Below are 13,195 nucleotides of genomic sequence, written 5' to 3'. Positions count from 1 at the left end.
ATTTTCCTTTAGAAGAGTTAAGTTTGTTGTCAGGGTTTCTATGTGGAGAGTAATTTTTGCAAAGCAGGTCAAGACTTTAATCGTCTGTGCATTTAGACTAGTGTTTGCCCCATTGAAGCTTAAATTTACTGCTTGCCGGCAAGTTTGATGTACCAAACTTTCTAAGCAATGGCGGGGATGATCGCGGCACTCCTTCTGGAGTGCTGGGCAAATGCAGGTAATGTGTGATGGTTTCAGGGGCTTGGTTACAGCCTCGCAAGAGGTTATTTGCTGTCATAAGCCATTTTGGGTACAAGTCTAAGGTAAACAAGTCTCCCAGATGCAGGCACTTAAACTTTGTTTTTGCAGTGGAGGACCAACAAGAGCTTAATTGGCCTGTTGCGGCACAAATTTGTAGGAATGAGTAATAAACTGGAATACGCTCGCTTTGAAAAAGATTTTTTATCTTCAAGAAGGGATAGTGTGTGCATGCTTTTCTTGCCATATTTACTGCAGACTTGGCAGGATGTTGGAAGGTCCCACAACCCCATAATTTGCAGATTGTCTAGGGAAGACCATAGATAGTCCCTGTGAGGGCATTGACCATAACCTTTGGTTGAGGGAGTTCTCTAAGGAACTTCTCAGTTTTGGGCAAAATTTGACAAAGGTTCCTTGTTGTACATACTTTTGTTTTGCAAGCACAAATTCCAACCTTATTTGGGCAGGGTTGGCGTTTCGAGGAAGCTAAAAAAGCTGCCTATACAGATTGAGATGCTGTTTCCAGCCCCTGAGAATCGTGACCATAGACTGTTTCACTGCCATACGTAAAGTTTGTCAGAAATTTCACATTGATGACCTAGTATATTCCGAAACTAGTAACCTTCTAGCCTTCTCCAGTAGTGAAAGAAATGCTGTGGGGAGGGAACCAGCTTCGGGTTTTATTTGCTCCCTGTACCGCTTTATGTCAAACTTTATCCATAGGTACTCCTATTCACTATCTCTGATCAGTTTGTGGTTGTTTAAATTCCAGTGATTCTCATCCATCCAGCTGTTCTGTAATTAAAGGCCTGGGTACTTCTTTGCCTCAGTGTCTAATAAGGAAATCAGATAGTAATTTGCTCAATCGTTTTTATTGCCACCTTTGTATACAGGTTGGAAGATTGCGCCACACCAGGAGCCAGAAATTAGACGTTTAGCAAGACTGTACTTAAAGAGAGATGTGAAAAAGTTCAATCACTTTGTAGAGTTAGATTTAAACAGGGTGTTAGGCAGTCCATTGGCACCAGGGGCCCGTTCCATTTTACCTTTGAGCATGGTTGGAGAGAAGACTAACATGTTTCTGTCATTCTGGTCCAGCCCTAGCACTGATAGAAAATTTTGAGTCTTTATTTCCGCCACTTCTCTCATATGTGTGGCTTAATGTGCTGTGAGATGCTTGACCCAAGCTTGCTCAGTGATGTTAACATCGTTGGCTGCCTACGAGCCTCTCTCCAGTTTGTTTATGGTTCTCCAAAATTGGCTTAGGTTGTTATTCTTGCATTTTAACATATTTCTTTGCCCACAATCCTTCCTTATACCTGCTCTTTGCTAACCAGATTTCCTTTTTGCACAACAACCTTGCTTGTCTGACTGTTTCCACCTGCAAGTTGTGGCCTTCTTTAGTAATCGTGGATATCACAATTATGGTTTCCAGTTCTTATGGAATTTCTTGAGTAATTTTCCTTTCTGGCAATTGTCTGGCTGTCCAGTTAACCACTTACTCCCATGGTATATTCTATCTGACACACTGGCGAGATGGAGGATGCAAGACCAGATCAATGCATGCAGATTTAGTGGAGGTGCTTTTGCTTTCAAATCCTTTACTTTTGAAGCCAGATTAGTGGGCATCCTTTAGACTGCTGACTGTTCTGGGGAGTCCACTTTCAAGTTATTGTACTTCTTGTCAACTAATAAGTGTGAGAAGGTGACATCTTTCTTGCATGGTAAGCCCCCACTTTTTACTGAATTGCTGAATGTACTTTGACTGAGTGTGCCCTGGACTCCTGCCAATCAGGTGCCCAGGGCCTATGTTCCTTCCCTAAAACCTAAACTCCCAAATTGGCAAACCCTGGCCACATGTCAGCCCCTGGTAAATGGTACCCTAGGTATCCATGGCCTTGTGACCAAGGAAGGCCTCTAAGAACTGCAGCACTTATTGTGCCACCCTTAGAGGCCCTGTACCCTAACACAACCACACTGCCCTTGCAGGCTTAGTGTCTGGGTGCAAGGCAAAACAAAGAGTTGACATGGCACACATCCCTGTGTGCCATGCCCACAACCTACACTGCCCTGGCATACATCAGCCACCCCTCTAGCTGGGTGCCATATGCCAGTGGTGTGGGCCCAGGAGCATGAGCCCTGTGCCCCTACAGTACCCAGGTCCATTCCTCGGCACTGTAAGTGCAGTGCTGCCATTTAAGAGTATATGGTGCTGGGAGCTCGTCAAACACGAACTCCACAGCACCATAATGGCAATACTGAAGACTGAGAAGTTTGGTATCAAACTTCTCAGCACATTAAACCCGCACTGATGTCAGTGTGTGATTTAATGTACAAAGCACTAGAGGGCATCTTAGAGATGGCCCCTGAAACCTAACCTACAATCCACGTCTGGTCTGGGAGGCTGCCTAGGCTGCCACACAGCAGACATGTTGCTGGACCCCTGGGTGTAGAGCCCCCGCTCTCCTGGGCCTGCAACAATGCACATCCTGGGCGAGGTGCTAGGTCTCCTCCCCCAGGATGGGCAGGTGGAAGCTTCAAAGGCATGCCGCCTTTGTGAGCTTCTCCAGGCCTCTTGCTGTACCCAGCAAACTGGCCCCCACTGGTTCTGACCCCCACTCTGGCGGGAAGTCTGGACGGAAACCCCAAGTAAGGACAGGGGATGTGCAAGCCTGCCAACCCCACCCCTCAGGTGGGGGAGGCGAGGTGAAGCACATCTCCGGGTGCTCGCCATCTTGAAGATGGGGAGCCCTGCCCAATCAGGACTAGGCTACTGCCCCCCTCCCACAGGAGAGTGGCAGGATAGGGGGTGTACCCACCCCAGGGCAGGGACCCATTGGTCCCTGCCCTTTACCTACCTGTAACGCCCCTAAATCTAGTATTTAGAGGCACCCTGAACCTTCCTTCTTCAGATTCCAGATTCCGAAAAAGCAAAGAAGAGCAAGAAGAAAGAAGACCTGCCGTGCAGCTGCTAAGAAGAGGAAGACACCAACTGCTTTGGCCCCAGCCCTACCAGCCTGCTGACACTCGAACCTGCTTTCCCCGGAGGACCTGGCTACCTTGTGACTCTGAGCATCTGGGACTCCCATGAGCAGTGGCTCTGCTCAAAGCAAGTTTCTAAACCCCTGGCATCATCCCGGAACCGCGAACCCTGCACACTCTGTACCTGCCTGGCCTGGCCTGTGCCGGAGTGGACAAAGACCCTGAGGACGTCCCCCCGGCGACTGTGACCCCGAATCTGACACCCAAGGACTCACCTCGACGCTCCTGATGATGCCTGCAGCCTCAGAACCAGGGACCCCCCAACCGCGATCAACAGAGGGTAAGATTTCCTGACACCAAAAGGCACCCCGGCACCCGGCGGCCCCCTGTGGCCGACACCTGGGTACCTACCTATCCTCCAACTACCCAACTTACCTCTCGAAGTGGTGGTGGCACCTGAAGAATCTTTGTTCCCGAGCTTGCAGCCTTTGTTCATCCTGGAGCTTTCCCATTGAAATTCATTGAGCGCCCGAAGGCTCATAAGCACCCTGCACCCAGCCGCCCGAGTGGCCCTGGCAGTGTAACTTCTACTCCTACCTACTTCCCCATTTGCCCTGAGCAAGTGACCAGCAGCCCAGCTCCCACAGCCGCACGGCCTGCTAGTCAGCAGCCACCAACCAAGGCCCCCTGCCTCCCATAGGATAACATTGGGCCTAACTCACTCTGCACCCGGCCGGCCCAGTGCCGCTGAGGGTGTAACAACTGAGTCTGTGCCCAGAACCTTAACTCTGCCAGTCGAGTACTTACCCAAAAGCCTATAACTCACTTTTCTTCCATAGGGTAACATTGACTGGTTTCTTCTGAAATTTCTTCTAAGTGTGGAGTTTCCAAAACTTAAAATATTCACCTAAAATCAACCGAGTAACGAAAACAGACATACTCTCCTGCTATTAGGAGAGCTCCCAGTGGTGGATCTTGGTGCCCAGCACTGACCCTGAAAAGTACTCACAACCGTACTTATTTATTTATTTATTTATTATTTATTTAACGATTTATAGAGCGCCTGGTGACCCGGAGGCATCCCCGCGCTCTTACCACTAACCCAATTTACTCCCATAGGAAATAATTTCTTCTAAGTGTCGATTTTTGCAAACTACAAATATTCTTTAAAAATCGTACCAACTGTGAAAACGTAATTACTTACCTGTTTTAGATAGAGGTCCCAGTACTGAGCCTAGGAGCCCTGCCCTGGATTACAAAAGTAACAAGAGCATACTTTACCCGTAACTTGAATTTTCTTCCATAGGGAACCATTGACTGTTTTTCTATGAAATTTCTTCTAAGTTTCGATTTTACAAACTTATAAATATTCCCTGAAAATCACCTGTACAACTTAAAAGCAGTTTCTCAACTGCTTACATGTGGTACCCTAGTGCTGGATCCAGGATCCAACACTGACCTAGAAAAAGTACCCATGACCCCACTCACCTGCTAAGTGAATTTCCTTCCATGGGATAACATTGGTAATTTGATCAGAAAAAGTTTCTAAGTGTCAACTTTTAAAATAGCAAAATCTTGCTTAAAAATCACAACAGTAACTTAACTGAATTTACTCACTTGTTTCAACGAACTGTCCCAGGACTGAATCTAGTATCCAGTCCTGGAGATAGAAAAGTAATCCTGAAAGTAATTAATTGCATATAACTTAAAGTTCCCATTGAGCTTAATGTATTATTGTGGTTGAAATTGTGTTGCCTATTGCAACAACCTGTAACTATTACCTACAAAAGTCAATTGCATATTGCAAAAGTATTTAACTAAAGCATCTCATTCTGAGAAAGTATATTTTGATACCTATTGTTGGTTCTAAAATAAAACTATATATTTTTTTATATAAACCATTGGCCTAGAGTTCAGTTCTTGAGTGTGTGAGACCATTTGCTGACTGTGTACAACAAATGCTTTACACTGTCCTCTGATACTGCCTTACTGCTCGACCAAGCTACCACTTTAGGGAGTAAGGTTATATCTAACTTTAACCTCTGCCAAACCTCTGGGGGCTCTGGAATCTGTACACACTGTACCTATTTGGGAACAGTATATACAGGGCCACTTTCTCACAATGAGGTAGCATTATTTGTGGTGAGTTATGTTTAAAATGCATATGCCTTGTTTGTTTCATGACAAAGAATATAGAATTTCATGGTAGTTATTGCAGTACGGTCTTGATTCTCCTAGGGGCATAAAAAATACTCCACCAAATATGAGTAAAATAACCTTTGTCAGTTGATTGAGATGCAGATGAAAATTATCCAACCGGATACTGAACATTCCTTTTTTTTATCACAAATGGCTCAAAACTGGACATCTTAGCACCACATTGTTAAAAAGAGGTTTGCTGGCAAGAGGGTAACTATTTTACAAGTTTTCCAGATGCAGGACCAGTTCAAATAAAATAGAAGTTGCAGTGATACCAAGTGTTGTATGTAAGGAAATTACTGGATTGATTATACTACTTTCAGACATATCTGCTGTATTTGAACAATTGAGTTTCTAAGTTTCCAAGAATATTAGGTTATTTTTAAGAGACTTCTATCGGAAGTTAAGTTATGTTGATATGGATAATCCTCGCCTCTACATGCTTGCCTGTATGAATGATAATAAATATGCTGTTCTCTTGCTTTCAAAATAAAAATCTTCCTTCTCTATCTGTTGGTTATAATAAATAAATTAAGAATAAAACCTTCTCTTTTGCAGAGAACCTGATCTTTCCAAAACAGAGCTTTTAGAAAACCGGGAATGTATCTCCAGCACAGCTTCTGCATTGGTAATGTAACATGTTTACATCAGACTGCTGACAGTTTCAACGTACTGTGATTCTCACGTCAGTGGAAAAATGTCTTGTTTATTTAGGTTTGTTAAACAATGCTGTTATCCTGCGATACTGTCATGGCACTTTTGTGCAGACAGCAAAATACTATATCACAGTACGCATAAGACAGTGCAACAATAGTACACATTTGACTAGATTAGCTTTTACTGCCTTGAAGCTATTGTGATAAAGAGAATAAATGCAATAATGTGCCGATGCTTCATTTATTCTTTGTGCTATACCTTAAACAAAATGTATAATGCTTTTAAAGGAATACTTTACACACTGTTTTGCATTCTTTAACTGCAATTTTTGTATGGCATTTTGTTCTTTTGTGGCCATTCATTCAAACACCTAACTTCAGGCATATATCTAAATAGGAAAAGAATGGTAGCTTACAGAAACTGAGGCTGGGATAGGCATCTAGTCCTATTGGCATAAAGGTTGTGCTAGCCGTACACAGAGAGAGCACTGAATTAAGACGTTATTGGATAGCCAGTTGCTGTGAAAGAGGGGTTTTACTGTATGCATCACAAGAGTTCTCTGCTGCTTGTGTGCCTGCTTCAAGACCTGAAGGAACTGTTGGCCTTTCACATCACATACAGATTATGAAAGTGATCAGTGAAAAAGACTTGTACTCATTTGAAGATTCTAGAAATTCACAGTTAAATGGGAAAATAAAATATAAAAATGTGGATGATTTGCAGGCATTATGCCTGCATCTTCACTATAGATAGATCTTAAATATGTTTTTCCTGAAAGACACTGTCTGATGCTCTTTCGGTATAGGATATAAAGGCTCTTTCTAGATATAGGCACCCCTCAAGTAATAGGCTTTAAGCACTATGGTTTACAGCTAAAGATGAAATTACACACAGCAAACAAAGTTCAGTGTTGAAAGTTTTATTTTTGTGAGTGATTCTGAAGCTGATGTGCCCTTTGCAAGTGTATTAGATTAGTGGATGCCAACGTGAACCACTGAAAGGGAGGACTGTGCAATCAATAGCTCGTATGGTGCTGCGAAAGCCATATATATATTAAACGTTCCTGTGTGCTGTTGGATAGTTACTTCTAACCACAGATTCCTCACCTTGTGAATATTCCCCAGGTGTCAGACTGGATCTGGAAACTTTTAAGAACAACTTCTGTGCCCGATAGATGGGGTCGTGAGTTTCCTAGCTGACGTAGTTTCACACCATATATAAGCGCCACCCATGGTCTCTGATGTTAATTCCTTTCTTTCAATGCCTTCAGAGGTGGATTCAAAGCTACTAACCTTTTTGGCACCTGGGCAAAACCATGCTCTGAATCTCCAGTTAACTGGCAGGTGGATCGTTGCTATAGACCAGCCCCAGGTGACCCTGATTTCTTGGTGGTGCAGGCATGTCCACCAATACAGTTAATCCTAATGCCTTCACCACCACCCCACCTGATCGCGAGTCTAAATAAATAGAGACTTTTGGTAAGCTCATCTTCTCATCTTCGAGCCTTCCTCTTCGTTCTGTCTACACTAGCTGTCTCTTAGGCCACTACATCCATGCACTCTGAGACACTGTGGCCTAACTTCTGCCGGCAATTCCAGAAAACTTCCGGTGGTTACTAGCCCAAGCTATCCAGGATGAACGTGATGCTGTCAAGTTTGTGATCTGCTCTGGCTTGGACTCAACTGATTGCTTAGGTCGTGTGATTGCAACAAGTGTGACACTTCAGCGCCAGGCCTGCATGAGATCTCCGGGGTTCTCGGAGTGTGTCCCGGTGTCCTTTATGGACATGTCATTTGATGGCTCTGACCATTTTGGATACAAAGCGGATTTCGCCCTGTTACATTTCAAGGAAACAGGGCCCATAGCAAGTTCCTTGGGTCTGTCTGCCCACACCAGACAATTCCATCAACAGTTTCTCCCCTGTGGGGCTATGGTAGGGGTTTTCAGTATTGCCGCTCGAGTGTCCACTAAATTGATGGCAATGGTCACAGTACATCTTTGAAGGTCCCAATGTTCCCTACCTCGGTGACTGACTGTTGAAGGCGGTCTCGCCTCAGGAAGTCGTTAACCGCCTCCATACGATGGCGAACCTTATAACATTGTTGGGGGTTCATTGTTAATGTGCCAAAGACCCACTTGACTCATTTGCAGATGCTCCTGTTCATCAAAGCCATTCATGATACAGCACATTTTTTAAATGCCCCCCAGAGTGGAGAGTCAGGACTTTTATGCAATGATACCGATGTTTCAGCCTTAGTCCTGGAACTCAGTGCGGATGACTCTAATGCTGCTGGGATTGCTGGCCTCTTGCATCCTGCTTGTGAAGCTTACCAGATGGCACATACGTGCTCTGTAGTGGGATCTAAATTCCCAATTGCCTTGCTACAGGAAAATCTCTCGGATTGTGTCCAGCTTTTGGAGGAAATTGCAAAAGGCATTCACTTGTGACAGCAGTGGCGGACTCTTTTCCTTACCCACCCAGAGTTGCCAGTGGTGACATGCAACACATCTGGGTTAGGGATGCCATCTGGCAGAGGTGGAGATCAAAGGACTCTGGTCTCTTACGGATGCCCGGCTCCACATTAGTTTGTTGAAGTTGTGGACCATTTGCTTGGTGCTGAAAGGCTTCCTGCCCACTATCCCAGAGAGACTGATACAATTGCTCATGGACAACACCAATGCCATGTGGTACTGCAACAAGCACAGCCAGGTGAGATCTTGGGTCCTCCACCTGGAGGTGTTGCACCTCTAATGTGACTGCACTACCAAGGTATTTCCCTGGTGGTGAACCACCTGGCGGGATTGCTTAACACCACGGCAGACAAATTCAGGCACCAACTTATAGTAGACCATGTTGGCAGTTACACCTGAAGGTGGTGCTAGGCCCCTTCCAAGAATGGGGAGAAGCCTAGCTCGATCTATTTGCAAATGCTAAGAACATGCAATGTCAGCACTTTTTCACAGTTGCGTTCTCAATAAAACTCTTCCTCTGAGATGTATGCCTCTTGTATGCCTTACCGCCACTACCTCTCCTGCCCCGAGTTCCGAAGAAGATCACAAATGATGGGCCCAAGTCATCCTAGTGGCACCGAATTGGTCCCGCGGAGTGTTACCCCAAACTTCTGGACATGTGCATCTGTCCTCTGACCAAAGTGCTTCTTTAGGAGGTTCTTCTGTCACAACAGAAGTGTGGGGTTCTGCACCAAGGACTGCGTAGATTAATTTCCATGCGTGGAGATTAGATGGTGGCAGTTGATTTCATTTGACCTTCCTCCTGAGGTCATTGATGTCATCTCTTGAATGCTAGGCAATGCTCTATAAAATCAGTGTATGCCTTTCATTGAGACAAATGTGTGGCGAACCAAGCTGTCTGAAATTGTTGCTTGTTTGGTCTTTAGTTTAGCAGTGACTTGCTTTTGGCAATGATAAAAGCGGTCTGTCCGCTATTTTGGCTTTTTGGCAGTTTCTTTATTTAAATCCGCTGTTCTGATGAGATTTTTTAAGGTTTTGCAACACTTGTTTGCCAAAGCCCTTTGTAATGCCAAACGTGGTACTTCAATTTAGTTCTTACTTTTTTGGATGTGCACTCCCTTTAAGCTGCTGCACCGTTGTCCATTAATGTTTCTAACTTTGAAAACAGTCTTTCTCATTGCCATAATGTTGGCTCGGCGTGTGAGCAAGCTGCAGGCCCTTAGTGTTAACCTACCTTATTACAGCATTCTTCCCGGATAAGCTGCTGTTGAGTGCCTGGACTTCCTCTTGTGTGAAAGTGCTCAGTCCATTTCTTGTTGGGTAGGCTATCACACTTCTGGCAATCTTTGTTCCATGGCATCCTTCTGAGGAGGGAGAAAAACTCAATTATTTGGACCACACAAGGGCACTCAGATTTTACCTAGATCGGATAAACTATCTGCTCTTTTTTGAGTTTCCTGAGACAAAGAAGCACAAGGCAAGGAAAAACCAGACCACCTTCTGATCGATTGTTCTCTGCATTAAGATCGGCTTCTCTTTAGCTACAAAGCGGTACCCAGAAGGCTTACATGCTCATTCCACCAATTCCATTAAATTAAAATGTAACTCCGATAAATCGGAGATTATCTTCTTTGACTCCCAAACCCATGAAGCTTGGCTTTCCTGGTGGCCACAGGATATGTCTCCCCCGCTTTCGAAAGTGACACTCGTAAAAGAACCTGGGGGCTAAATTGGACTCTGCTCTCTCTATGAAGGCGCAAGTCCAATCTGTCACTGGTACTTGTTTCGGGATGTTGAAAAAGATTCTTCCACTTCTCATCGCATAGCAAAACAGTGGTTCAGGCTCTGGTGTTGTCAAGACTCGATTATGTTAATTCTTTTTACTTGGGTCTCCCCGAGTATTTACTAAGTCGGCTACAAATCATCCAGAATGTGGCAGCCAGGGCTATCTTTTTAACTAAGCCCAGAACTCATACCTCTCATCTGCTGTCTTCACTCCATTGGCTCCCGGTGAAAAAAAGAATCTACTTTAAGGCTCTGGTTTGGGTTTTTAAGGCCCTTCATGGGATTGGGGCCCCGTACTTGCGGGAAAGACTTCAGCCTTACACGCCTCAACGCTTTTTAAGATCCTCCTCCCAGTCCCTAACTTTAATCCCAAAATATAGGCTCACGCGGGTTAGAGGAAGATCTTTTCAGGTCATGGCCTCTCGCCTCTGGAATGGCCTCCCCATCTCACTACGTCAAAATTCTGATCTTTTGTCCTTCAGACGAAACCTGAAGTCGTGGCCTTTTCAGCTTTAGTTCTCCTTCTCTTTTATCTCTAGGGTGGCGTTCTGGGGCGTCTTTTTTGTTTTCGTTGGTTGTCTGTGGTCTCCTGTAGCGCCCGGATACTCTTTGGAGTAGCCGTGCGCTGTATAAATCACGGATAACATAACATAACGAAGCTGCTAAATTTGCCCTGCATGCAGAGTGCCTGTCCTCCATGGTTTTCAGGTGCTAGGGGGACATAGGTACAGACGTTCAGGAGGCACTACAGCTACAACAATCGGGTAGGATGAAAGGGGCTTTTTGCCTGCATGGTCCTAAAAGTTTTTTTTGTTGGAGCCAATTTACACACACACCACCAGGGGAGGTACTGCTATGGTACCTGTTCACAAGGTGAGGTTAGATGTATCCATGCTTAACTTCAGAAACCCTCTTTATGGTGGATACTTGTATCTAACTGCACATTCCTCACCGACCCTGTGTGCAGGAATGTTTTCCAACTAGAAAGGCCCCAATTTAGAGATCTGCACATTGGTCACCAATCTGCCGATATGCTGTGTTTTAGGGTACGGACAGCGTAGAAAGCAAAAGACATCAGCACACATGGGTGGCACTAATATGCCACCCGCTCTCGATTTCTGGAGTGGAACTGCATCGGTGTAGAGCTGCACCACACCTGTTACTGGCACATAGGAGTTTGGTTATCCAGCCTGATGTCTGGGGAATATTCCCAAAGTGAGTAATCTGCGGTTAGATAACGTATTGCCCAGAGAGAGAATTAAGGAAGGTAAGTAACTTGTTCTTTGCATCTTTTGTACTTGCAAATTCTTGACACTGTACATGTTATCTTTGTAGATTACTCTGAATGAGCTTCCAGAAACCTTGAAGGATCTAATTCACACTGGCCACACAGCTCTGTTAGAGAAGTGTTTTCACAGTGCGGAACAAGCCTTTTCCCAGTTGTTGGATATTTTGAATCCTGCAGATTTGAAGGTGAGATGGTAAAGTAGTAGCATATGTGCAATTGACCAGTCTATAATTTGCTATGTGCTGTACTTAAGCTATTTTTTATTTCATTATTTCCAGAAACTACATTTTGCTACAATTGACTATGTTGTACTTCTTTATGGACGTGCTTGGGCCCTTCTTGGAATAGGGCAGCCTGAGGTAAGACTTCGGAATAAGGTTTTTAATAACATACTTGGAAGTTTTCTTTACATAACATATGCAGTAACTGATAAAACTATTTTTATAAATATATGTTCAAGAAACAAGATTTTACATCAAGACTTTATTTAGCACACATTCTTAGATCTACGCATGGCATGGATACATCCTACAAATTTCTCCCCTTGATAATACTCCTTCCAGATGTCCAAGTGGTCCTGAAATCTTTTTCACAGGCATTTATACTACAATACTGCTTGGTGATGCAACGCAGCTCCAACCGTGACTCTGCCTCTGGAAATCACAAAGGTATATTAGGCACCAACTAGTCTGCTGTTGTCAGTTCCTGTTTTTAGTGGCTCGCTGATGTAGTCAAGAGCTGTCCCATTGACAAATTCCTCAGCTAATAGACAGTGACTAAATCAAATGTCCCCTCAGAGTCTTTAAGGCTTCCAGACAGTGCAGTAAGATGATTCCCCTTTTGGATTCCCACATTGACTTTGTGGTGCCTGGGGTTGAGACATTGTGCTTAAGCAGACTCCTTCTCCCAAATCGAAGTCCCCTTCCAGAAAACTTTCTCCTAAAAGATCTTCTCAAAGAAAGTGCCATAGGAAGGAAAAGTCTTATTCTTCCTTGAAGAAGCAGGTCATGGAAATCTTAGGAATGTCAAAGCCATTCTGATCTGATGTCCTCGAAGTACTTTCCATTAAAGTCTCTGCATCTTTTACTAAGATTCTTATGCTGCCTATGCACCATCTTCATATCTCATCCCTTGTCAGCAATGTGTTTTTATATTTTCCAAATGTCCCCCTCACCTTTATTTTCTAGTGTAAGGTTTATAATATTTTTACCCACTATGAAGAGCATATATATATTTTTTGTAATCTTGGTAAATTTGCATACTCTGGCTATATCATCTCAAGGAAATTGTCTAATAGATGTGCTACACTGTTTGTTTTTATTTCCCTTTCAAAGTAGGGTGACCATGCCAGTTGAATGAAAAACAAAATCTTGTTTAGTGATGTAAATGCCACCTAGCAGTGAAGATGGCTGTCTTGTTTTAAATGTTCCTTTTCCTTTTGTTATGGCAGGAATTAACAATGGCTGAACAGCAGTTTAATACTATCCTAGACAAGTACACCAAACAGAGATTTAACTGCTTGGCATTTTATGGAATTGGACGTGTGCATCTAAGACAAAACAGGTTAGTGTCTAT

The 13,195-nt window shown here is 44.0% G+C and overlaps 1 protein-coding gene across 3 annotated transcripts in view; it reads left to right on the top strand.

The window, feature by feature from the left end:
- Positions 1 to 13,195, top strand: part of LOC146801783 (E3 ubiquitin-protein ligase TTC3-like) — a 1,211,260-nt gene that overhangs the window by 333,256 nt on the left and 864,809 nt on the right. For all 3 annotated transcript variants that reach the window (XM_085621275.1, XM_085621274.1, XM_085621273.1), the window contains exons 17-20: positions 5,977 to 6,046; positions 11,668 to 11,805; positions 11,899 to 11,979; positions 13,071 to 13,183. In XM_085621275.1, coding sequence (XP_085477401.1) covers positions 5,977 to 6,046; positions 11,668 to 11,805; positions 11,899 to 11,979; positions 13,071 to 13,183 — 402 coding nt within the window. The remainder of the gene's footprint in view (positions 1 to 5,976; positions 6,047 to 11,667; positions 11,806 to 11,898; positions 11,980 to 13,070; positions 13,184 to 13,195) is intronic.

Source organism: Triturus cristatus, chromosome 8 (genome assembly GCF_964204655.1).
Source record: "Triturus cristatus chromosome 8, aTriCri1.1, whole genome shotgun sequence".
Taxonomy (NCBI): domain Eukaryota; kingdom Metazoa; phylum Chordata; class Amphibia; order Caudata; family Salamandridae; genus Triturus; species Triturus cristatus.
The sequence above is the reverse complement of the archived record's forward strand: the minus strand, read 5'-3'. Positions and strand labels throughout refer to the sequence as shown.